The sequence below is a fragment of the Filicampus tigris genome, chromosome 22 (assembly GCF_054856515.1).
Source record: "Filicampus tigris isolate MCC_2025a chromosome 22, RoL_Ftig_1.0, whole genome shotgun sequence".
NCBI classification, from domain to species: domain Eukaryota; kingdom Metazoa; phylum Chordata; class Actinopteri; order Syngnathiformes; family Syngnathidae; genus Filicampus; species Filicampus tigris.
Window position 1 is genome coordinate 6,798,868 of NC_141238.1, and position 25,575 is coordinate 6,824,442.

At 46.2% G+C, this 25,575-nt stretch overlaps 1 protein-coding gene and 1 long non-coding RNA gene across 17 annotated transcripts in view; one reads left to right on the forward strand and one right to left on the reverse strand.

Annotated features, from left to right (window-relative positions):
• Positions 1-25,575, reverse strand: part of LOC147126728 (uncharacterized) — a 175,703-nt gene that overhangs the window by 45,471 nt on the left and 104,657 nt on the right. For 3 of the 4 annotated variants that reach the window (XR_015084817.1, XR_015084816.1, XR_015084818.1), the window contains exon 6: positions 15,112-15,198. This is a non-coding gene — a long non-coding RNA (uncharacterized LOC147126728). Of the gene's footprint in view, positions 1-11,927; positions 12,055-15,111; positions 15,199-25,575 lie in introns of those variants that run through there. The other variant, XR_015084819.1, reaches the window with a different exon arrangement.
• The window catches only part of sox5 (SRY-box transcription factor 5), a 72,475-nt gene continuing 70,516 nt past the window's right edge, over positions 23,617-25,575 (forward strand). For all 13 annotated transcript variants that reach the window (XM_086022956.1, XM_086022960.1, XM_086022957.1 and 10 more), the window contains exon 1: positions 23,617-23,848. In XM_086022956.1, the coding sequence (XP_085879082.1) occupies positions 23,772-23,848 (77 nt within the window). In that variant the 5' untranslated portion in view covers positions 23,617-23,771. The remainder of the gene's footprint in view (positions 23,849-25,575) is intronic.

Genomic DNA, 25,575 nt, shown 5'->3' on the forward strand with positions numbered 1-25,575 from the left:
CAATTTTACATCTAGCATCGGGGGTGGGGGTGGGGGGGGTGGGGGGGAAACGACACACGCTAAATAGATAATAGCCGGGCTCCTCCTAAATGACTTCCTTTTTTAGCAAAACATCAGCACAAAACAACAACAGCAGTGGGAGGAGAAGGTGCGCATGATGTGAAGGTAGCCATCGAGCGAAGCGGTGTGTGTGTGTGTGTGTGTGTGGGGGGGGGGGGGGGGTCCCCGAGTGGTCCGGCGTTTCATTATCCCCTCCCGTCCCCTCTGTGATGGCGAGAAGAAAGGCGGACGTGAGGGAGGGGGGGCGGTGGGGTGGCAAAGAAAGAGAACGAAGAGAGCAGGAACAGAAGAGAGGGGGAAGAAGAAAAGAAAGAGGCGTTTGATAGAGCTGTGTGGAGAGACCGTGCGTGAATGAGCCAGTGAAGGGCAGCCATTGTCTTGCCACGACCTCAATTTGGTACTGTACGCTCCTCTTTTTACTGCACTGTCCCCAGCCACAATGCTTCCTTTCTCCTCCGCTCTACTCCCTCACTCTCTTAAAGAAATAGGGGGATTAGGGCCCACTGAGGGGGCGCTGCGTGTCCAGATTGCCAACCAACCCGAGTCCTGACGATGCGAAGCGAGCGCACCGTTTTCAAAGTGTCCACCGGGTCGCGTCTCTTCCCCGGAGGAGACTTTCTGTCCACTTTATTGGGGAGGAGGTGAAGGGACTCGCAGGGAAGGAGTGCAGCTGGACTTCCTGTTTACCCAAGGAACAGGGGCTGCATTCATCTGGCGTCTACCTCCACTAGCCCCCTTAACTCCTCCCATCCTGCCCCAGCCTTCCTTTGCGGCTCACTTTGATAGACGGCGATTGAGTTCTAATCTGAGGTTAGGCATTAGACGGACATTTTTTTTTTTGCATTGTGAGCATTTTTTTGCACCCAAACATCAAGCCATCGAAGCACGGCCGCCGCCAGAAAACTGGAAAAGGCTTCGCTGCGCTTTGATGGCCGGTTAACGACGAACCGCTAGCGGACTTTAACGCCGGCGCCAGAGCGGGAGACGACATCCCTCCCTCGCCGAACTTGTTTCCTTTGTGCAGTGGGACACCGGGCCGAGACGTCGGCGGAGGATGTGCTAGATTAAAAGGACTTTTTTTTTTTTTGTGTGCGTGTTTCTTTCTCGGCCATTGTACAGAGAGTGAAATGGCATCGTTGGCACGGGTGTTCGTGCACGCACGCCCACGCACGGACACAATTAGGCTCACTTGGGAATGCGCGGACATGATGTCAAAATGTTGGTGTTGGGCAACATTGAAAAATACTCACTCGATGCTAATGCTAATTAGCGTCTATGATGCGGCGCTATACATCCCCTTTAAGCAATGGATTGAAAACAAATAGTGGAGAAAGACAATATAACGGCACTCACAGTCATATATACTTTATCATCTGCAAAGAATTACTAATATTAGTGCTGTACTGTTGAGCTGAGAGGAGTTGAGACTTAATAAACAGCATACCTATGTGTCTGTCTTGGTTTGATTGATCATCAGAGTGAAACAAATTTTAATTTTTTTAAAATTCTGTTTAATGATGTCACGAATGTATATTTTCATAAAGCACAATATTATGGGTTTTATTTGATATTTTTTTTTTTTGCCATCAGCACTATTGCCACCCAGCCGTACATGTGGCATCATGGTGAAACGGTCTTTTGTAAATATCGCCCAGCAACAACCTCTCTTTGTTTAACCGCTCAATTCTTTTTCCAAAATACTTGGAAATGAAATTATAGTATGCACGTTGTGATTGTGAGCCTTGCATTGAAACCGCCGCCTTTATTCAACTAAGAAAAAGAATATTCAAAACATTTGCCCAATGACAAGTGTTTGGGTTACAATGAGAGGGGAAAAAAAAAAAATGGCCGTGTCTACTGCAAATGCGGTATGCTACACACTGTCTTTTGTATGGATCGTTATTGAATGTGTTTATTGTATTTCACAGTAAGGGCGCGAGGACCTTGGATTAAGAACAGAAAAAAAAAAAAAAAAAACACCTCGGCTGCTTGCAAGAAAGCCGCTTCAGTTGAAGCGACTCTTGAACGCAACGCGGTCATGTTCTCGGGCGGCCCTGTGCCGTGATGCTGCACATACTGTATCCCAACACTGTAATTCAAAACGTATCAACAAGGACTATCATAATTCAATCCTGACCAAATGCGCCGCATAAATAAAAAATAAAAATCAAATATACTGCATTCCGGTGTCCTCCGTTGAATTCCAGTTGATGGCGATTAAACATGTAAATAGCGCATCCTTGATGGCGTCCTTTGTTCGCGCGGCCTTCCTTTGGCTACATTCTCTCGAGTCTCGCTCCGTAATGAAGATGGAAGATTAAACAACAGCGACGAGCCATTCTATTTGTCAGGGAATTAAAGCGGCATCCATCTCACTTAATCACCGTCTTAATATCTCCTCAGACGCCGACAGAAAGCTGTTTGGCGGCTCAAGGTTAACGTGTTTTCATTTTTGAGGATGAAAAGAGCGGAGCGACGCAAACCAATCAAACGGGCGGCCAAGTGGGCGAAATATGCTCTTGTGTTGAGAACGGCCAATTAATTCATGAAGGAGAAAATAAATAGAATGATAAATATTGATACTTCTACTCCCAGAATGACCGAATGTGATCATCAAATTGTATCATCTGACACAGGACGCACTGTTTTATGGATGGCTGCAATTTGCGCCGTTGTGGGCGAGAACACGGCCAACTCCACTCGCTGCCAATCAAAGCTTTGATACATTTGCGTGGTGCGGAAAAAGGACGTAAACGGACATCTACCCCCATTTCATCATTTGTGCGGCCCCCATAGCTGCACCAACACACGCCGCCATTCATATATTACATGTTACGTATTTAATACAGAGCGGTGATTCCATTTTTTTGTTGGTCATTCAAACATGTTGGTGGGTACGAGACCCTGTGAGCGTTGGGAAACGGAACAGCACGGCTCAAATGACCCGGCCGTTATTAATTGCGCAGCTCTTCGTGTTGTGCTAATCGTCAACATCTGACCGCTAACACATGATTAGGAGAATAATCGTCTCCAATAAAGCCTTTTATGACACAGACAGACGGGCTATTCTTTGCTGTTTATCAGGTTGGGGTTTTTCAGGCTGCATCTCCTGGGGTGAAAAGTTTGCCAGGCAGGATTTAGTAAATTCCGTTCCTGTCACACGGCTCCTCACATAGTCGTAAACAATGTAACAGGACAAATATTGCCCGAGGACACGTTTGAAGGCATCATAAATGTAAATGGCTTCATGGTTTGTTCATTCGTTTCAGGCCATGTGTGTGCAGGAGAGGCTGAGGGCGAGCAACAAAGTCAAGATCAAGATCTAAACAGCAATTGTCTTCTCCTTTGCGTATTGCCGACAGTAATTTAGCACTTTGGGCTTTCCTACTCGTGCTACTTCCTGTGCATACCAAATTAAAAGCCACCTCACCACAGCTTACTGTAATTGGACCGAATAGCCATTCCAGGGAGATAACGCAACAGCCGATCCGACAGCTGCGGTTGTGGTTCAGTTTTAGAATTAGTCCAAAATAGTCATCCGATTGTGTGTAAATGGTTCACTTCCTGTTTCTGGTGGCCATTTTATGGTCAGTCTGGGGTGTAGTGACCCGCCGGATGCAGCAGTTGGCGCTATTTTTTCTTTCTGCGAAAATGTTGGCCGTTACGGTTAATACAGATTAGGGATTCAATTGTGAAATTGCCGTGCATAATTATACCTGACTTCCTGTTTTTCCTGGCTCTCGTGGATGATTGGGAGTGGAGGGTCCCAGCTGCTTCATCGCGCGATTGCTCAACCCCGCCGGCGTTGCTAGCATATGCCTGCGTAGCATAGCGTACTGCACTCGTATTGCAGTCTTCGTGGTCAGTGCTCCATCTTTTCGACAAAAGCAGACCTGACTCAACATCCAAAATAATAAAGGGCGCAGGCCAAATAGCCATCTCTGGTTGTGTCTTTCTCTCTCGCTGGGAGTCCGGAGAGGCTTGGCCTAATTGAGCTGGCCTCAGGAAGCCCATCATTAGCCCTGCTGCTCTGGTCACACATGGTCACCAGATGTGAGTCCAGCCACAATGGAATGCAGAGTGCCACTGGGTCTTCGGCCTGCCTCTCTCTCTCTCTCTCTCTCTCTCTCTCTCTCTCTCTCTCTCTGCCCGGCCTAATAAACTGCCTTTTGTTTCTGTGCAGCCCATTGTCCGTTTTAGCCCAACCGCTGTCTGACATAAGAGAAGACATCGGCCTTGAATGAGAGGCTTTGTACTAACAGAGACGCCACATTGAGAGGGATGGAAAAGTGCTTCTTGAGGATTTCAATGCACTCTTTGGACATTTTGAAAGCTTTTTTTTTTTTTTTTTGGTTTGTGTTTCGCCGATGTCATGTGACCCTCTACCTGCGAGTCAATTGCTGATCCTTCACAGAGGGAATGTATTCATAAACCATAGATGGTTTTCCTGCAATGAGCATAGAAATTGCAGTAATTATTAAGACGCACATACTGTGCAAACTGAGCATGCAAAGAAACAAGTATACATAATTATGTGTTATGAAAGTCGGCTTGTTGAAAACGATCCCACAATGAAAACGATCCCACAATGAGGGTTCACTAAATCACCACAATGTCACATTTTCATGAGAACCGTTCATATTGTTTTAATTTCCTAATTCACTGCACCCGGAAAAGAATTTGAAATTTCCGATTTAATTCGTCGTCAGGGCGCACGCCAAATCGGCGCTTTCTCGATTTTGAACTCTGGGAATGTCTTTTAACCACTTCGAGGGTGCGTTTGCGCATGCGTGTGCGTGCGGGCTTCTACGGCGGACACATGGCGAATACATTTCGACGGCTGCCCTCATTTGAGACAAATGTAATTATCTCGCCTGGCTGGCTTTTTTCTTATTATTGAAAAGTTAAGTCGCTAATCTGTGAAGTTGCTCCTCAGATGAATTAATTCAATTATCTGCCGGCGTGAGTGGCTATCACGGGGCCTGACGTCTCTGTCCGCGCGTTTTACCCTGCACTTGTAATGTCATGCATATGTGAGTGTGTGCATGTGCGCCGATATTAGCGTGGATTAACGTGTTTGTGACATTCGCCGCGCATATTTGCCATGTATCTGCAGATGCCTGCGCGCGCGTGTGAAAATAAGTGGGCATGGAAGCCATGTTTTTCCAACTCCCACTGGATCAAGGCCTTTTTTTTTTTTTTTATAATCCACTGAGCCGACATAATTCCACCTCACTTACAATGGATTTGTCTTCGCTTTGTCTCCTCATTATTGTTCTCATTCACACGATAAGCTGCTTCATGATTCCATTAGCGTTCTATCTGCTTCCATAAGCATCTCAACTTCACTGCTGTGGAATTTTAACTTTGTAACCTCTTAATCTGTGATTGTTGCACTGGCTGAAGGACAGTGGGGGAAAACAATGTCAATTATTCTCCGTATTGACAAAACCTCACTGTGATACCGACAGTACTGTATATGTACACGGTACACGTTGCAACCAACCAAAGGACCAGATCATGACACATGGTGCCACTTCTATTTCGTACTAATACTCCAGTGAAATTTGAAGGTATATATTTTTTTGTCTTTGTGTCACTGTGATCAAATTTTTAGCTCCACGGAGCCATTTTCTCCGCCATTGTCGAGCCCCTGCCATGCTAATGCTATCAATCGCAACTGAAAACAGGACAGGAGCGGGCGTACATCCGAAGACAATGCTTGAAGCCGTTCATAGATTTCTCCCCGGTGCTCTTAGGAGGTGTGCATCAGTCTCATGCGGTTCTCTCAATCTATTGTCTCATGGATTATATTGACGCTGTCCTTTTGAGTGAAGCCTGACACTGATTCCATCCAAGAGGGAAGCTTTGCATTGTTGTTGCGGGCTCAGATGACTCCGATGTTTGTTCGTGCATTTCAGAGTAAAAGAACGTTTTTAGGAGGGGGGGGGGGGAGTGAGTTATCTATCGATTTAATCGTCCACAATGTTGCATTGCACGGGCCGAAAAAACAACTCAAGATTTTGGCTCCTATTTCCAAAGGGCGAAGCCCGAGAGTTTTGAACCTTAGTATGGCCGCGGCTATTGATCAAGAATCGAACCATGCCACTCTGTACCGGGGACTAATGTAACTTCGACCCCGCTCTGAAAGAGGCTGAAAGGTGTCAAAGGGAAGACAAGACGATCAGAGCGAAGAGCTGAGATGAGAACGAGACAAACGAACTGCGCGCGCGGCACTCGCCGCGCGCATATGTTGCCAAACACAAGACGCGGTGCGAGCCGACCGCTCTGCCACGCAAGAGGGAGACTAGTTAAGTGTAACACGTCGAGCCCTGTCAGGTAATTACCGAACGTCTCCACGCTGATGTCTAATTAGACAACTCCGATGGGAGTCATATGCGCCGTGTTAATTAAGGCACCCAGTCTGGGACTTACTTCACACGTATAAACTGTGACAAACACCGCGCTTGTGAATCTGTGTGGGATGCAGTCACTTTATAGTCGAGCTCACCATTTGTAGGTAAGAACAAGTTCACTTGAATTGCTTTTAGCTCCAAATCCTGTCCGCGAGTATACAGCGCCACTTTATAGCACTGAACTTTAACCCGCGTCTGACCTCACAGCCACTTAACATCTGTTAAGGTCGCCCGGCCGTCACCCTCTATTGTGTTTGCAAGTGCTTGCGTGTTTGTTTGTACAGATCGGGTGATTTTACAGTAATGACGCGAGGTAACTGCTGCTAATTCGCCGGCCGACCGTGAACGTCTGCTGCAATTAAGGACAACTTGTGAGATGACTTGTGCTTGTTTCATGCCCTTTTCTCTGCTTTCTCACACTTTCAGTCACATCTAATCACTGCGAAGGGGTGGTTCTTTCCTAATGCAACGATAAGATTGTGTTGTTGTGCTACCTAACCTTGCGTAGAAAAAAACTCGCAATTCCTCCAAAATTGCAAAACTCCACCACAACAATCAACAGACCTCTTTTCATTTGGAAATCATCATCATATCAAACGCTATTGTCTTTGTAGTGACAGACAGCGGAGGGGAATCTCCTCACCGCGCGGATCTCCATCGCACCGCGGTGCACCAAAAATTTAGCTCTGCTAATTACAGCCATATAAATCAGCACTTGTAATTATGCTAATTAGCCCGCTAACTTCCTCTCCGAAGCCGACACAAACAAAGGCGACAGTATCGGATGATGCGGCGCGTTAACGAGCTTGTCAACTTATCTGACACGCGCTAATTACTCGGCAGGATTCCGTTTGGGAGGCGCGGGGGGGGGGGATCGTTGGTTTTAAGGGTTGCGTCATCAATTGCCTGTGACCCATCGGCACTTTGTAGTGAGACCAATGAGGTGTGTTATTTTGTCATTTAGCTCCCGCGCATCCTCATTTGATTCCCAAAGGATTCTGCAGTTCCCATTTTGATTCGCGATGGAAACCAGTAGAAATGTATAAGTTAAGTATTTCGAAGCAAGTCACATTTTCCACACTCCTGCAAACAAACGGTATTGCTGCGCCATTCATGTTTTCATTCACAGGGATGGTACCCTCAGGTTTCCTGCTGAGGGCCCGATTTACTAAGAACCCAAACAGAAGGCACTAAAATGCACTTTTAGTCACTAACAGATTGTGCGCTTGCGATAGTGGAGATGAAGCTCTGACGGAATATTTACAAGAGCATGAGTATGTGCCAAAGGAAGTGATGGAATTGGAAGTGTTGGTGCAAGAAGCACGAAGTGCATACCTAAAAACAAAACTCTGGGAGAGACCAACACCAATTGTCGCTGTGCGGCCAAATTACCCAGAGCCACGGAAATGCAGGGTTGAAAGGAGTCATAGGTGATACTGCATGACTCCTTCTTGTGACCAACTCCAAATCAGCCGTAAGAGCATTCAAAAGCCCCAAGAAAGACAATATATCGAAATGATATCCACTCTATGTGCATGTACTCGTACCAGACCGTGCAAACCGTACTGTGATGTTGCGGGTTTGGAGGACGCAATCCTAGGGGCGCCCGGTTAGTAGATCAGCTTCCACGTACGTTTGCATGCACAAACCATGAATAAATCAGGTCCTGAGTGACCTATTATAAAAAGTATGTCAGTCTCTCTTCTGTTCTGCGAAAGCCTTTTGCCCGAATTTGCCGTTTTAAGGGGAAAGCGCGTTTTGCAGTGAGAGACGGACATTCGATTTACATTTGGGATTGCTGTCATTCAAATTGGATTATTTGACGATTCGCCATGGCAACAAGTGATTCGCTTCTGCAGTCAAACTGTAAATACCTGGAACTAGCTACATTTTCCAACCTCACATACACACTACGTCCTTGTATCCATCAAGGTCTTCATTCACATGGATGCTACCTTTATACCCTTGTCACTTGACATTAACCTGGTCCTGGTGTATAGCACTGACTCAGCGATTCGGTAATAAATTCTTCTTAAATGAAAATGTGGAGCTGTCCTTGTGTTGAACACTGTGGAAGTCGAGCACAATCGAGGCTTTGATGGGCCATATACACTTGCCTCTAGTATTGGAACAAGCAAGGCCAATTTCTATATTTTATTTTCCGGAGAATGAACTCCTTTGGATTTGATATAAAAAGAAGAGTAAGAGATCAACAGTGTTTCTTTAATTTCTAGGTATTTACATCGTTATCTGACGCATTAATTAGAAGATAGCATCTTTTATTTGAAGTCCTGGAGCATCTGACTGACCTGAAAACCTCCGCTGACTGAAACATTTTTCGTTTTTGTTACAAATGATAATAATCCGAAGTGGTGAGCCAGATCCAGATGCAGCTGTAAATCGCTGGAAATGAAAGATGAATTTCAGTCTCTCTTTTTTTTCCTGAATATGTATCTGTTATTATACTCTCCCCAAATGTCTACAGCAAAAGTGAAGGAAGCAATGACTTTTGGAGGGAGAGAAATGCAAAGCCAAAATAATCCTCGCGATTGACTAGCGCGATTAAACTCAAAGGCAGAGTCAGATACCGGCAAGCGACAAGTTTGTCAGACACAACGTATCCCAATCTTGCCTGTGTTCCACCATTTCACTCTTAGTCTGTTGCTGCCAATCACGGATGCTAAAATGTTGCTCTGTGCATGACTACCACCTGCTGTTTACCTCCATCCTCTCCCTCCCCTCCCCTCATCTTCTTTCTTTCTGTTACTGTCTGTTGATTGGATTTTTCCTGAACTGAATTTCATCTAAGAAGACCTCCTGTTGGATTCCTTATGATTTGTCCAGTGTCTCGCCTGGACTATTTTGCGCCCTTTTTGCTTGCCTCCCCTTCTTCCTTTCTGTTCAGTATGCGCTGCTTAGAGGCATCATTACGGAGCCTGTATTTGAGTCATTTTGATTTAAGCAGCCAGACAATGGCCTGTTGATTGAAGCAACCAGAAGGCAGACAATAGGGTTCTATGGCACATAATGCGCCACCATTTTTTCTGAGCTCCCCGCTTTCAGAAAAGGGCCCCAGCTCTCCATTGTGCCTCTCACGGAGAGAGAGAGAGAAAAAAAAAACGGTGCTTGGGGAGGAGGAATATTTTCCCGTGGTATGTCATTATTTTGCAAATTTCTATTATCTCATCATGTTGTCTTCATTGTAATTGCAGCTAATTAGGAGGCTAGTTAGGAGCCCGGGCTTTGAGGCTGGTTCTGCTGCTGAAAGGAGCCCACCGATTATGGCCTCGACAAGAGAGGAAGCGGGAGAAAAGGGGAGATTAATGCTGTTACCCAGGAGACACTGGCTTCCATCTGCGGGGAACAATGCAGTTTTGTTTTCTCCGGGATCCTGCGCAGATCAACAGAATGGGCTCGAGCTCGGCTTGCCGACAATGCCCGATTCTGTCTTTCGGAGGTTTGTGTGCAAACGGCGCCTCCGTCGAATCCCCCCCCCACCCCCCCCCCCCCCCCACCACCGCGCACCCCTTCAACCCCCGGCACGGCCTTTAACTCATCCGGCCCCGCCTTACCTACCCGGTCGCTCTCCTCCATCCTTCTTGCCACCTTTTCCCTCTGTTCAGCGAGCCCTGACTAAAAAGCTTAGTGGCCCTCCAAACTGACTGAGAGCTCGCACACACCCCCCAGTATTCCCAGTATCACATGAAAGCGACAAGATGCATGGTTGGAGTTCCCAGGTTGTGGGAGGTCATGCCCTTGTCACACAGAGTTGCAAGGTTTTAGTCCTCAATCCCTTGGCGAGCTCCAAAGCACTTAATGAAATAATATACTCTGTCGCTTTCGCCCTTTCTTCTTCCCGTCGTGCTGTAAACGCAACCCCCACCACACCACACGGAGGAAGGCCCCTTTTCCAAGTGCAGGGCCCCGGGGCCCCTAGACACCTTTTTTTCTGCAATGAGCAGGGAACACAATGGGAGCCGGAGCCCAGATTGGTACAGTACAAACAGAGAGCTCAAGCAGGGCCCGGAGAAAATGAAAGGCCTTTGTCCGTCTTTGTCAGGACACGGAGAAAGCGGGAGAGCGAGCGCTTTTGGATCAAAAGAGACAAAAGAGAAACAGATAGAGAGAGGAAGGAGACAGCGAGCTTGTGGATCACATGACTCCCTAGCATTGTGATCCGCAGTGAGGAGCATCTCTCCATCTGGCCAGAAACGAGAGAAACAGAAAAGGAAACGGAGAGAGAGAGAGCAAGAGATAATGAGAGAGAGAGAATGAGAGAAAGTATTGAGTAAGTGCCAGCGACATCTGCTCCCGTGGGCACAACAATATAACTCCCTCTAGATCAGCCTCGCACAGTCACTTTCAAAGGCACAGAAACATGATTGCTTGCTCAGTGATCTCTGAACATTCACCGTTTTTCGGTTCATGTTGAGAGACAAACGTTCAAAAGTTGCTCATGCTGACTCTGCGAACACGAGGCGGTGTCGTAGTTTATCTCCAGGTACGGTGGCTTTGAAACACTAGTTGATAAAAGACTTTGGTGTTACTTGTCTCGACTACGGCAGTAGGGTAGTGGTTAGTTCATCTGACTCACAATCGAGAGATCCAAGGTCAAATCTTTCTCACACTGGTTTACCCATACCATTTTCTGTCATATGTCGATCTGGGTCTTGCCACTGACTGGCGACCGGTCTAGGATGTACCGCGCCTCTCACTCAAAGTCAGCTGGGATCAGTGCCAGTTTACCCATGACCCTAAGGAGGACTAGCCCAATAGAAAATGAATGGATGTATCATGGATTGAAGTGTGGTTGTCTGTCAACCAATCAGTCCACGGTATGGCCCACCTCTCCCACAAGTCAGCTGGGAATCTCCAGTTTGAGAAATTTGATGGATGGATGACTAATCAACATTAAAGTCCTTGATTCAGTTCTTTCTTTGACATTTTAATTTCAAGAGGTTGAATGCATTTTCTTGTTAAAATTGCATTTTGCCCTTTTCTCGCAAAGCTCCTGCACTTAAACTGCGCGAGGGGGATTCCCAAATTAAGTCCCATGAATCCAGAATGAAGCAAGAATAGGTTTGCATTGATGTGGGGGGTTTTTGCCATTTGTTCTTCTACGTTCAATTTTATTAATGCCACGCTCTGTTATTCACATGATCTTCTTTTGCAAACAATGGGAAGTGTTGTACTGCATTGTTACACACAGCTCACAAAGCCCAGCTTTTTTGTTTTTGCATGCAGTCCCTGCTGTCATCAGCTTGTTGACGAAACCCTTGTTACATCCATACCGTAATTAGAGGAGTAAAGAACAACTGGAAAAAAAAAAAAACCCAACTCTGATATGGGGCCATGTGTGGAAATGATTGAATTTAGGATCATACCTTGCGTCTATAATGAAAAATTCCGCAAAAGCAAAGATAAGACGCAACTGTATCGCTGTTGTAAATGCTAACAAATGGGTTTTTTTTTGGGCAAAGGACCGGTTTTGATTGGCAAATGGACACTTGAATAGGAAAAGGCCCTTTTCTATTTCAATTGGCGTTTGAAAACTTGGAAGGGAACAGTAGTGAAGTACCTGCAAGTAAAGAAAAAAAACAACCAAACTTTAATCAAACGGCTGGAGATCCTAACAGATTCTGAGCGAGCGCAGACAAGGTAATCTGTGTTGTTCAGGGACTGCGGCGTGGCCCCCGGCGCCATTTATCTCTACGAGGGAAAAATCCCCCCCCCCCTCCACGTTTAATGCTCAAAGTGGAGAGGGCGAAAATCTTCTCTGCTAATTTTGCATGTCATCTCCCTCCAAAACGCTTCAAAGCCGAGGCCCTTGGCAAAGATTTCCGCCCCCCCCCCGCCCCTCCTTCCTTTGCCGCGTTTTCTCGCTCCCGGAGTCGCCGTCGATGTCGCCGCTCGGCGCCAGGAAATCGCTTCTAAACAGGAGCGCGCGACGTGGCGAAGAAGGCTCGAGAGTTTTACTTTCTGATGTGACTCCAATTGCGCACATCTGCGACGCGCCGTGCATCTGCTCGCTTCGGTGGCGGGCGCTGATTGAACCGAGGACAGAAAACATCCTCATTATCGCGGGCAACGAGCGAGCTGGGCTCCCCAACAGCCCTTTTAATACAATCGCTCACTTAACTGCAGCCTGTTTTTGGCGCACTGCAATGCTGCCAATCAGCCTGCTATCACTGATAATACTGGGGGCATTGTTTCAACATCCATTAAGAGTGCTTTAATACAGTACTTGATTTGTACTTTGTACAAAATGTCGATTTGTTGCCAAATTTGCTTTACTGATTACAATTTTACATTTTTATCACCCTGTAGTGACTTCAGAAGGAAATTGCACAAAAGTGAAGTAACACAAACTGGACTATTCTACAACAAAATGTACCTTGCAGGTCAAACATTGGCAGTGGCTACGTTTACATGGATGACATTCCTTTAATCCGATCAGAGTATGGATTAAAATTATGATTGGATGCACCGTTTTCATGGACACTAAAATATTGATCCGATTAGGACTTGCGTGTTCATGCATCGCACTTTTGAGCTGAACAAATTATTTTGACGCGCAGAGTGACCAAATAGTAGAAGAGTAGTAGCAGAAAAAGAAGAAGCCGTAGCGACTTTCGTGTCAAGACATCACTCCGTCCATTTCTACTTTAAACGTTGCCGTTATTTTGCGTATTCCTCCCCGTTACGTCGAGTTAATACTTCCTAATCGAGCTGCGACCAGTCTTTCGCTCGCTCTGCCTGTACTAGCTTCCGGAAACAACAGAAACGTGTATACTGACCTCACAGACATTCGTGGTAAAAGACGGTTTGGTCCGAAATGTCGAATGTGGGGTGCGCACACACAGTAAACCTAAAAACTGCAATTCTTGATTTTGTCTATGGTGGGAGACTCCACTGAACCAGCCTGTTGGAGTCAACTCAATAGTCCCACACCAGTGTTCATGGTCATTGATCAGTTAGCTTGCTCTTATCTTAACTTGTCCACTACAGTTCACCGGAGTCTTGGCTTCTCACCCCGACTGACTGATGAACCGGTGATCGCTGTGGAAACGGTCGCTAGGCTTTAATGGCCTCCGAGAAACAAAGCCTTTTCACGTCCGTTGCTACTTGTACTGGTCGCACCTTCGGACTCAACGCCGCTATCCCGGAATTTCCAGTTGAAGTCACTTTTAAAGCACTGAATGAACTCACCTTTATTCTAATGACTCACAAAAGTACAACACCGCTTCCGTTATGACGACATCGGGGATGATTTCAGAGCAACAGGCAGAGAGACGAGTATGAATGGATTCTAATAAAAGGGGGAGGTGTGCCATCCCCGGCCAGCTGACTTTCATTTAGTGTGTTTTTGCGCCGTTAGCAGGCAGGGGTCAGCAGGGGTGAGGTCGTTCACCATGTTTAATAGCCACAGAATGGACTGTGGACATAGTAATAGACTGATAACAAACAGAGCCCGGGTTACGGTCGGGGAAGTGGGAGGTGGAGAGGAAGGAATGAGTCGGAATCGGGGGTTTGGCAAGGTAAAAGTTTGTGTAGTTTGTATGTTTACTCATGGTTATGCGGTATTTTGAATTCTCCGATTTTAGATGGTCAGGCGTGTGGAATTCTTTCACCTATAACAAAGTAGGTTTATTTCCCTATTTTCTCCCTCATTACTTGGTCAAATAACTTATGCATACGAGACAAACAGCGCCACAAGCAAATTAGGCATCACCTTATTGCCTTCAAGAGGAGAATTCACACATCAATAAAGAGGGCTTTTTTTTTTTTAATGATACGTAATTCAAATGTTTTTATGTAAATACTGTTCTAATTACATGACAAGTGAGCGAAGTGAGTCCCCCGGTAGGCAATACACATTAGGTAAAAAGACAGAGGAGAATCTGAACTTCTGCCGGGGCTAAATGATGGGATTGCGTGTGTGTGTGTGTGCGTGCGTGTGTGTCGGTGGTCTAATGACGGCGCTGTCTGCAGAGAGTTGAACACAGGAGGGAATTAGTCGTCATTGCATATCAAAGGCTGATCCATTAGGGATTCATGGTAGGGTCTTCCTAATGAGGGAGGGGGTACCGGTGTGTGTTTTGTTTGCTTATGTCACGTCCTAATCACACTTGGACACACCTTCACAATAACTACGTTTACAAGCAGACGATATTTGGGTTAAGGTCAAAATTCCGATTTCTGAAACATTCGGAAAAACGACGATTACTTGCGGTTGGGCATGCGCAGAGTGCGCCGGGCAGTCAGGATAAATATTTCGATTGCCGTATACATGCACGCACATCGGATTGGGAAGGGAATAAACCAGGCATGATAGTCGGAATGGTAAAAACCCGAATAAGGGCATATTCGTTTACATGGCTTTTAAAAACCTGAATACTGAAAATATTCGGGTTTTAAAAGGTTTATTGGCTGCATGTAAACGTAGTCAATGACCCGCTTTCCATATATTGTGCTTTTCCGCCACTGAAAAGGTGAGCCCCAAATGCCGCAGTTATGAGTAGAGTGGAACCCCGTTTATTACGTGACGTTCCACCCCAATAGGTGTAAATTTGTATATTTAAGTATAGTTTGAACTTTTGAAACTCATTAAACATACAATGAAAGGACTCCTTACCTCCTGTTAGCATGCCCTCGCTCATACAGTTGACATGTTAGCTTGGGCCTCAGGAGATTTTCTGGAACTATTTTGGAATGTCCAGCTCTGGAAAAACAAAAAAACAAAAAAAAGCTCGTCCGTCATTTGCTAGCAACTGGGCATAAAATTAGCAAACAGAGCAGAGTGAAGGGACCCAAGGCAAGATTCAGAAGCAAGGCGGATTTAGCAATATTTTTTCCTCTACAGTGATGTTTATCACCGCTTTTGGATTTTTATTTGATTGCAAATTCAAAATATTTCATTTTACAGTAAAACCCCATTACAAATCAGCCCTGCTACCTACGTAGCAGCTGTGGCCAGCAGGTGTTAGCCTGTTTACACCATAGGCAGGCTAACGGAAACTAGCATCGATGTTACGCAATTATAAACTTTCAAACAGCTTCTACTTTAACACTGGCGCAACAAAACATACACACGGAGCATACAAAAGTATCCGCACATTCTCTGTGCTTTGCGGGAACAATGACTATCACTGGAGCTCAGTTTGGGACCTTCTCTGCCTTTTCTTGTCGCCGATAAGCCCACCGCAACTCAACTTTACACAGTGAACTTAAAAATCCGCGATATAGCTACATTGTGCTTTTCCGTCCCTGAAAAGGTGAGCCCCAATTGCCGCATTTATGCCCATGTGTCAAAAGAGCGCCTGCGTCGAAGAAATTCGAGTGGCACGCACGGCACTGCCAGGACCCTCTGGCAGGCCTCGCCGCGCCTCTCACAGTGGCACGGCGTGGGCAGAGGTGCCAGCGAGAATCCCGCGGCTTTTGTGTGACACGGCGGATCAACGCCAGCGCCCGTTCGCACGCACACGGCGCACAATGCACACCCACCTCCACATCTTCTATCGCTTCCTCACCTCGCGCACCAATTATATCTCTCGATACGCGCGTTTGTGCGGTCGCGGGGAGCGATTGGCGATGCCCTCTGTGCCATCTGCAGCGCCAACCCCCTCAACCTCCCACCCGTCCCACTCATCACGAGGGTGGGCTTAACCATCTGTGTGCCAGTGTGTTCCCACAGTGAGAAAAAAAGGAGGGGAGGGGGAACAATAAAATGACTTTATTTAGCACTAAAAATACATTACGTTTTTTGCACATTTTTTTGGGTTCATTTTTCTTAGAAAATTCCACCAAATTCCCAAAAGCAGGCTTCTTAGGAGCACACTGATCCGAAGATATATTTGACTGTGCTTTTTAAAAAAAATGGTTCCCCTAGTATGAATAATTAGACACAGATAAAACGTTTTACATCAAATGATAATCATTGAAATGCGGAATTCTTTCCCCGCTGTGTTCAAGCAGCCGGATTGATTTATATTATCAAACGTTCTTCCTCGGGTTACTCCACTTGACACCATTTGTCTGACTTCATGCTGCTTTATCCATGAACTTTTATTTAGGAGCCCAGAAATCATCAATCATTTAAAAAAAAAAATACACCATTATATGCAATTATTTAACATGGACAGAACTCGATTATCCACACCGGTGTGGCTCGCTTGCTGATAATGAGAGGCCAAATGCGGCCGTCGTTGGGTGACATGCTGCACGGTGTACCTGCGGTGATGGTTAATGGCCTGAAGTCAAAGTCGAAGATCTCAAAGGGACGCGCGCCAACCGCAACGCCGGGACTGCGGTCTGATGTAAATATCCATGTAAATATCGTCAACAGCATAAGGACGCGGCGACTTGTGGTCGGGTAATGATGGCGAGTGGGTGTAGGCTGCATGCTGCTTAACGTGGGCAGCCGTGTGATGTTTGGATGTTTAGGGAAGGTAAATCGACTTTTTTTTTTTTTTTTTTTTTTTTAACCGCGCTTTAAACTGATGTCTCGCAACTTATATTTAATCTTTCTGCATTCTTGCCCGGGTAAAAAGCGGCAAGTGAAACGTATTGTTTCTTGTCAGGCCTCGGTGATGAAGGAAGAAGGTACTCTTGCGTGGACGCGATAAGATTAGATTTTCTTCCATCTGTGACATAGAGAAAATGGAAGTGGATTATTTAGTTAAAAAAAAAAAAAAGATGACAGAATTAAATTAAAACTAGTGGGCGGTATTGTTAAGCGTGGAACAGTGGGGGCTTAAACACATAGGCTCAGCATAGCCCCCAGGCAGTGGATAGCACAATCTCTTCTCTCTTGTTTTTACCAATAGTCTTAAAAAAACATATAAACAGCCTTCCAGGACCACAAAGCCTGTGTAGAAAATCAGCAAAAGATTTCAGTCCTCACTCGAGATTCTTTGGGGGCTGTTCCCTCACGCGTTGGCCTACTCCCTGAGAGCAAGTACACACGGGGCGGGGGGGGGGGCGTCTAATGCCAGGGCGCATCAATCCAGGGTTGAGCTTGTGCCTTGACGTGGTGAAACACAAAGTGCGGAGATTTGGTGCATAAACATGTGTGCTCTTGAAAAAAAAAAAAAAAAAAAAAAAAGAAAACGACTGTTGAAAAAGCGAGTGGAGATGGGGGGGGAAACGCTGCCAAATCCCCCCATTCAGACCGAGACTGAAAGAGGCAACATCTTGACAGCTTTGAGATGTGTGTGTGTGTGTGTGTGTGTGGAGGGAAACAGCGAAACAAAGCTCCGCTACTCGATAAGTATGCTCCAATTGGGTTGATGAACATCTACATAACGTTCGCCAAAGCCAGTGACAGTCGGGGGACCCATTGGTGAGGGTCACGACTGCACTGCATGCCGGTTTGCCATGTGTTAAAACACTGACAAGGCGGGTTACGCCCAGGACTGGTCGCCAGTCAATCACCGGACACCCCACCGGTAAATCATTCACTTTTCCCAGTTCTAGTCGATCCATTAACCTCGCTGGGACACTGACTCCCTTTCAGACACTTTTTGCATTGTCTGCTCCAACCGCACATTACCAACAAATGACACCAGAAGCACCCTAATTAACCGGCTTGATGTTTTCAAGGGGGGGGGAGAGGGGAGAGAGATGGAAAAAAACAACAACAACAAAAATCGAATCCGCCTAATTAGTAATGAGTTAAGATTTGCACAAAGCGTACGGATTGCGAATCAATTTCCCATGCAAGTCATTGTCGGACTGTTTCCAGCAGAAGGTTTGTCGAAGCACTCTGCTTTGGGGAAACGATGTCTGTGATGCTGCAACAATTGTGGAAAGCCCTTTTCGCACTGCGCTGAGTGTGAAAGGCAACACGGAAAGACTACGGTGCCCGGCGCGGCCATATTTGGAAGTGCGGACGTAGCAGCCTACCAGGAAGTATCACTGAGAGTTTTACGCTAATGATGAGTCAACCACACCTTGGAAACGATTATTGGAAAAGACAGCATGGGCCTTGGAGAGTTTCATCTTTGTCGCGAGCTACAGTTCCACAAAGGCCGCTTTGAAGTATATTTCAAGGGAGCAGTGTCTCCTTAAACGACGTCACTGGATGCCATATCTGAGACACGGCATTTATTACGGCCTGCTACATTGTCCTCCTGCCGTTGCCTGCAAATAAGTCCGCCAAAGTCCTGTAGCTCCACCCACTGCAAATCTCTCAAAATAACTTATAATCACCAAGAGGTGTGTCTCTGCATAAAAGCAGCCTTTTTTTTTTTTTTTTTTTTTTTCATCTTTTGCCATGCCTGTCCATCCATTCAACTGTGTGGAGGATTAGCGTGCTCAGGAGATGACGGCGTCTACATCTTTGTCGGAGAATGTGTGCAAGAGAGTCCATGAGAGTGTCCGGAGACCCCCGTGCCGGTGTTAACCGGGCGCTGGCGTCAAGAGATAGCGCCTCTATCTTAATAGCGTCGCTCGCCCGCCACTCATGCCTTCGCGTGCGGCTCTCGGCTCGCACGTGCCTACCCACGATAAAGCGACTTCACACAGGACGTGCGGACCCCCTCCACACACCCTGCTCGCTCTTCCTCTACCTAGAGAGGCGCGGCGAGGCGAGAGGCGAGGTATTGATATCGGAGCTCGCGCTGGGATCGAGATAAGCACTCGCACCGCAGGCCCGCACGCTTGCAATTGTTGCATATTTGTGAAATTGTGTCGACTCAAGCCAGTTTATTATCCTGCTGACTTTCCAGTGTCTCATTCACAAAGCGGTCATGATGGACGTTGTTCAGCACAGCCTCTTTTTTGCTCGGACTCGCTGTGTGTCAGACGAGCAATTTATCCTCAGACCCGTCAATAATTTGAAGCAGATGTAACGCCTCCTCTACTCTATCATTTTTTTTCAACAGATCGTGGCGACCACAGGTGTTTCTCAGTGCAGCCATCGGTTGCTATGGAAACCCGGCGACGCCGGGCCAGCTCAAACGTGCGTACCGTCAAATTGACGGGCACGAGGTGGTTAAACTAGTTAGCAACTACTACTAGACTGTCCTATCAACTTGTAACTACTTTTAGATTGTTTAATACCGTAAAATTGCACCACGGTAATGAAATTATATACAGAAATAGGAAAGGTCAAGAGGCCAGGAGCATCTTATATCTACATACACAGAGTAATACCATTTTAAAACAGTCAAAATGACGGGTCTCGTAGTCCTAGTGTTAATTCCCATTCAAAGTTTCCAATTCAGAGTATTTTGAAGATTCTCCATCTTTCTGATAATTTGCCACCCCTTTTGCAGCCCTGGTAATATTCCCTTCACGTGTGTCTCCTCCATAATTGTGGGTGTTTGTGGGATTGTGTGCATGGGACATGTGACTGCGCTAGTGTTAGTGGGTCTTTAAGGTTTGTTTACAGTCCGTGTCCCCGTGCCCCTGCTCGCAGTCAGCCCCTAATGCAGTACAGCTGTTAGGGTCCCCGTGACAGGGGCGTCCTATCAACGGTTTCATTGTAATGGACTGTGTGTGTGTTTTTTCCCCTTTGTGTGTCCTCATGGGTGTTTTTCTGCACATTTATGATGCAGCAAAGCATCTCGCTGCCGTTAACACAAACAAGCTTTGTGGCGCTTTTTGTCGTCCTCGCATTACCTTCTTCCTTTAACACAGAGAGGCACCTTATGGACCTTTTGAAAAACCAAACAAGCGCCTTTTGTTTCTATCCAGGTGAAGCAGTCGCTTTCGCCGCCACTCGTTTTCGCCTCGTTCGCATTACCAAGCAACATCTAAGAAATAAGAAAACGGCAATTCACTGAAGCATTATGACGGAAAATCTTCACATTCTTGCTCAATGTTTCCAATTGCCGGCCTTCTTCTAAGTTAAACTATGCTTGTGTAATGCATAAATGAAGTTATCATTTGTTTCGCAGCTTTTTGCAGGGTCAAGGAGAGATGCCGTTCCCAATCAATGCCCCGTTTAGTCATGGAATGTGATTCAATTATTCAGGCCCGGAGTGTATTCTTCCCATTTGACCATGAATTAGATTAGGTAAATAGAAAAACGAATGCAACTGATTGTTGTTGACTTTGGCATTTTCATATTGCGTGCGGAGTGGAGAGCATCAGGCAGTCAAGTGTGGATGCGTGGTTTGTGGTCTCTACGTAAGCCAGTTTTATGAACTGCATCCATGTGTAAGGTGCAAATTAATATTTGTGTTCCGGGCTTCTTTCCCCTTGGTGATACATTTAATGAGTGATGGAGCACCTCTTGCTTCAACCGTGAAGTTGTCTTTTAATTCACGTCGACACATATAACGCAATTGACGCAATTGATTCCATCTTTGGGAAGCGGATCTTCACGAGGCTCAAAGGATATCCGCTCACGCTTCTTGGAGTTACAATGGCTGCAGAATGATATCGTCAAAAGGGGCTCTGACTTGCTTGACCTTGTTCCTCTTTTTCTTTTAGCCAATTCATGCGCCCAAAACGGACAGTTTTCTTCTTTTTCGTCACAACCTGCAGGGGCTCGAGCTGGAGCTTCATTATGCCTTCCAAATTTCCGAGCTCTAAAAGGGTTATTCGCTGCAAGTGTACAGTGTAACAGTACAGTGACAGGACTGGCTTCCCACCCCCCAATCCACCCATTTGTGTGTGTGTGTGTGTGTGTGTGTGTGTTTAAGTATTACAGAAGTGGCAGTCTGTCAACTCCACTTTCCTCTCCACTCGCCGGAACAATGGCTGGATTGGCCGTATGTGTGACACGCAGACCACACACCACTAATAGTGAGTGACAGCACAAAGGGCTAAAAGCAGCGTGCACATGTACAGTATGCACACCTGAGGACACAATGGGTGTGTGTTTGACTGGCGAAGGTTGCGTATTCGCTGTGTGTGTGTTCATGCATGAGAGCGCCAGCATATGTTCTGTTGAAAGTGTTCAGCTGTCTGCTGGTAACCGAATCAAATGCGTGGCGGCAGAATCAATTGGCTCATTCTGGAGGCATCAAAACAAAAAGGTATAAGGACGGAGCCCGTGCGCCTTATATTTCAAAGTTGCGTTCATGTTTTCGGTGGAAAAAGGTACAGGCTATTCATACTATTCATAAACATGGCCATGAAAACGGATGGAGGACGTTCAAGTCCATGTCGAAATGAATACATAGTCGCCCCGCCCCGCCCTCCAAAAAAAAACACGCTAATGCCACAAGTAGGACAATAACTACATTCAGACACTGGGGATGCATGCAAGGGTTTTATTATGGTGGGAAGGTGTTTTCTATAACCTATGAGAAAAATGAATTAATTGTTGCCTTGTCCCTTTATTGAGGAATTCTAACCAGCGCACTAATTAAGACCTGAAATAACAGTATGAAAAGAAGCCATTTTGAGAAAAATGAAAACCCCATTGTGAGCTAAAAAATGTATTCCCTTCCATAAGAAGTCTTATATGCTTACCCTCTTCCCACATAAAAATCCTGGACCTGGAAATAATAAGACTGCGACCCTGGCATTTTAAAGACAAACACAGTTGAACACTTATAAGGGCTGTCACACCTGTAGTTGGCTTTCTCTGTGAGCAAAATCCGTTGATTGGCTGATGGTCCTTGGTTTGTCCTCCCCCCCGGTCGGTGATCAGACTGTAAAAATTCTAAGTGTCGCAAATGCGTCACAACAAACCATGTGACACTTTTATTGCTCGCAAGAATGTAAACAGGAAGATATATATATTTTTTTGCGGTACGGACTAGCCAGTGATAAGCGAATAAAGCAGCACAAATAAACACATCTTTGAAAGCTTTTATAATGATCTCTCCGATCTGGGCATTAGTCTCATTCGCTGCTATTTGCCGTACAAACAAAACCGGGCGTCAAATATTCAACTAACTGCAAATGAGCTAAATCAAAAGACTGTTCTGTCTGTTAAGTCAACGATGTAATCTGGTTAGGTGCAACCTGTAGTTATGTCAGCATTATCATTTTTCGAGAACGGTGTGACCTTATCATGACACCTCTCGTCATCCTGTGAGCTGCCGATGCTATCGCTATTAGGTTCTTGCTAAGACCTACATGCATCCGATTGAAATTTGCCCATTGACCCTTCCAAAATCCAAACACTGTGAATAGAAGATTCCTCGTGGAGGAATACACGTGCATCATTTTGTCAGAACTTTTCACCACTAGTCGTACTCTCTTATTAGAAAATGGTACAAGAGAATTTTGTCTTGTCAGGACTCCTAAAAGTACTGTGCCAATTTACCAGTACCCTGTCAAGATCAGTATCCACCTATTTGCAAAAGACAATACCCTCAATCATGTAACCTATTGATCCTGTCGACAAGTACCTGATACTCCCCCAATAACAGTAGTTGGTACCCTGTCATTAGAAAATGGCTATCAGACGACAGGCATTAGAAGAGTGATGCCCTTCTTGTAGAATGCAGGTATCTTCCAATTTGAAGAATATCCCAATAAAAGATCTCTGTCACTAGTAGATCTGCACCACCAACCTGACATTCGAAGACTACTTCGACAGGGCAGGTACCTGGTACCTGTCCAATAGCAAAAGTTGGGCATTCTGTAATTGGAAAATGCTTATCAGGACGCTGACATTAGAAGTAAAAGTAGTGTAGTATCTGTGTGGTTACCCCAATTAGAGTAGCCACCCCATCAACCACTCAATGCCTTTGCGGCCCCTCGCGCAAAGTCTCTCGCTCTTCAGAGTTCCGCCAGTGTCATCTGTGGTCTGATCGCTTCCTCTCAATTTGCATCCTTTAATAGTTGCTTAGGTTGCAGATTGAGATCTCGCAGAGAAAGCGACACGAAGTGAATGTGTGTTATTGACCTCACTTTGAATCCCACACGAGCCGATAACGCTTTTTTCTTTTTTTTAATTTTTTTTTTTTTTGAGTCTGGCGCCTATCCAGTTCGAGTGTCTGCTCGAGTCGTCTTGAAACTCAACTGTGAGAGTTGGACGTGAGGGACCGATGAGCCCCGCGGTCAAAACGGACCTTCCCCGCACATACGCACGCACCCAGTGGATGACTCTGCTGCTGGCCCTTTAAGAGCTGGATCTCACAGCCTACAGCCAGGGGAGGAGAAGAGGAGGGACAGAGGCACAGAAACACAGAGAGAAAGCATGAGAGAGGGAGGGTGTCAGTCTGAAAGTGTGTGAGTCGAGAGAGGGAGGAACACACACACACAGTCATCCACAGAAAGAGAGAGAGAATCAGCAGTGTGTGTGAAGGATCACTCCTATCCCGTCTTGCTGCGAGGGGAGACCTACCCAACCCGGTCCGGCCGAGCGCTTTTTTGTGGGACTGTTTTATGTTGTTGTTGTCGAGAGAGACGGACCCTTACTCCAGCATGCTCACTGAGCCTGAGCTACCTCAGGAGTGTAACAGGTATGTGCCGACTCCTCGCGTACACACACTTGCGCACGGATCAGTGCGAAGCGGGGACGTAGTGTAAACAGGAGCCAAGGAGGACCTGACTGACCATGTGTCAAATGCAGGAATGAATGTGACGCGAAGTTCTTCATAGACAAAGTGCTTTAAAAAATGCTGTGTTTGCGTGTGTGAGATGAACACTGAGATCTGTCTGTGTGTGTGTGTGTGTGTGTGTGCCAGCCCTCATCATCTCGCCTCCACTTTCATCACTTTATTTACATCTCACTTCCCCTGTTAGGTCAGTGTGTATGCGTTTCTTGTAAAAGCTCACCGCACTTATCACAACTATTATTTCCCTGTGGTTTTAGTGTTGGAAGAAGTCACTTTCAAAGCTCTTCCTCGTCCCCAAATGTCACCAGTTTGTCTTGCACTTCATCCCACTTTGTAATCCCATTGTCCGCCGCTGTTGTTTTCCTCCCGAGTTTGTTAATCTCTTGACGTTTAAAGGTGCGAACCCTCCAACCTTGCCCTTTTTCCACACTGTCAACACAAGTGCAATAAGGCTGCCGTGAAGGCCGGATGATGTTATAATATTATAATACCCGGCGTTTTAACACACACACACACACACCTCGCCCTGTGTCCCTTCGGCTCGACTTTTATTGCATTAGTAAGTCTCCGTCTGTTTTGCCTCATGAAACTAATCTTTTGTTCGCAGATAAACAGTAGTTGAGAGGAGGCGGAGGAGGAGGGGATTTTACAGGCCCTCGAATTAAAAACACATTGAGATGACGGTTTTAAAAAAAAAAGTGTTTTTAATAATAAACAAATCCGGCAAAGTGATTGAGAGGCGGGCGAGAAAAATATAACAAGAGCGAGGGAAGGAATTAAAAATTTACAGGATTAAAGCGGGAAGGCAGAATGTACTGTATAGAGATAACTGCGGGGATTACAATGATTTAAGTGGGGAGCACTTAAAACTCTTTGCTTTCCAGTAATGCACTCCATCACCGCACGGCCATGTGTGTGTGTGTTCGTATGTATGCAAAAGAGCCAGCGTGGGGGTATCTCCCATTCGGTGTGTGTGTGTGTGTGTGTGAGTGTGCGTGGAGCGTCGCCGTCTCTGCTCGGGACTCGTCAGCGTGCGCCCTCCGCAGCCTGCCGATGCTCTCGGTTCCTGCGTCTGTGTAAGTGGCTTCATCTTTTCACCGCACTTCCTCTTCTTTCGCTCATTCTCGCCACTTCTGCTCGGTTTTTTTTGCGTCCTTTGCTTTGCACTTTTTTGTTTTAGAAATCAAATTGCCAAATGGCTCTTTTTGTGTCGAGCGGGAAACTTTTAAGGCTCCTCCAAAGTTACCAGAACCCCCAAAAAGTGAGCCCATGTGGCCAAATTGACACATTCCTCTGCGACGGATAGAAGGAAAGGTAGAGAGGTGGAGGGGGAGTGACGGAAAAGTGAGAATGGTTGAAATAGTTTGGGGGGGGTGTACGAAAAGAGGAGGGAGGGATTTTTCGATGCGGCGTTAAGGCGGCGTTGCTAGGTTTTCACACCCCTCCATTTGGGCCCTCTGTTTATTCGGGTGCGTGTGAGTTTAAAGTGTGTGGGGGGGGGGGGGGGGGGCGCATGTGACACACACACTCGGCTCGACGACAACACTGAAAATCTCCCCTGATTTCCTGAGATTCTTGAACGCCCCTCGCAATTCATCAGGCCTCCGTAACAATATTGAAAGGCGCTAAAA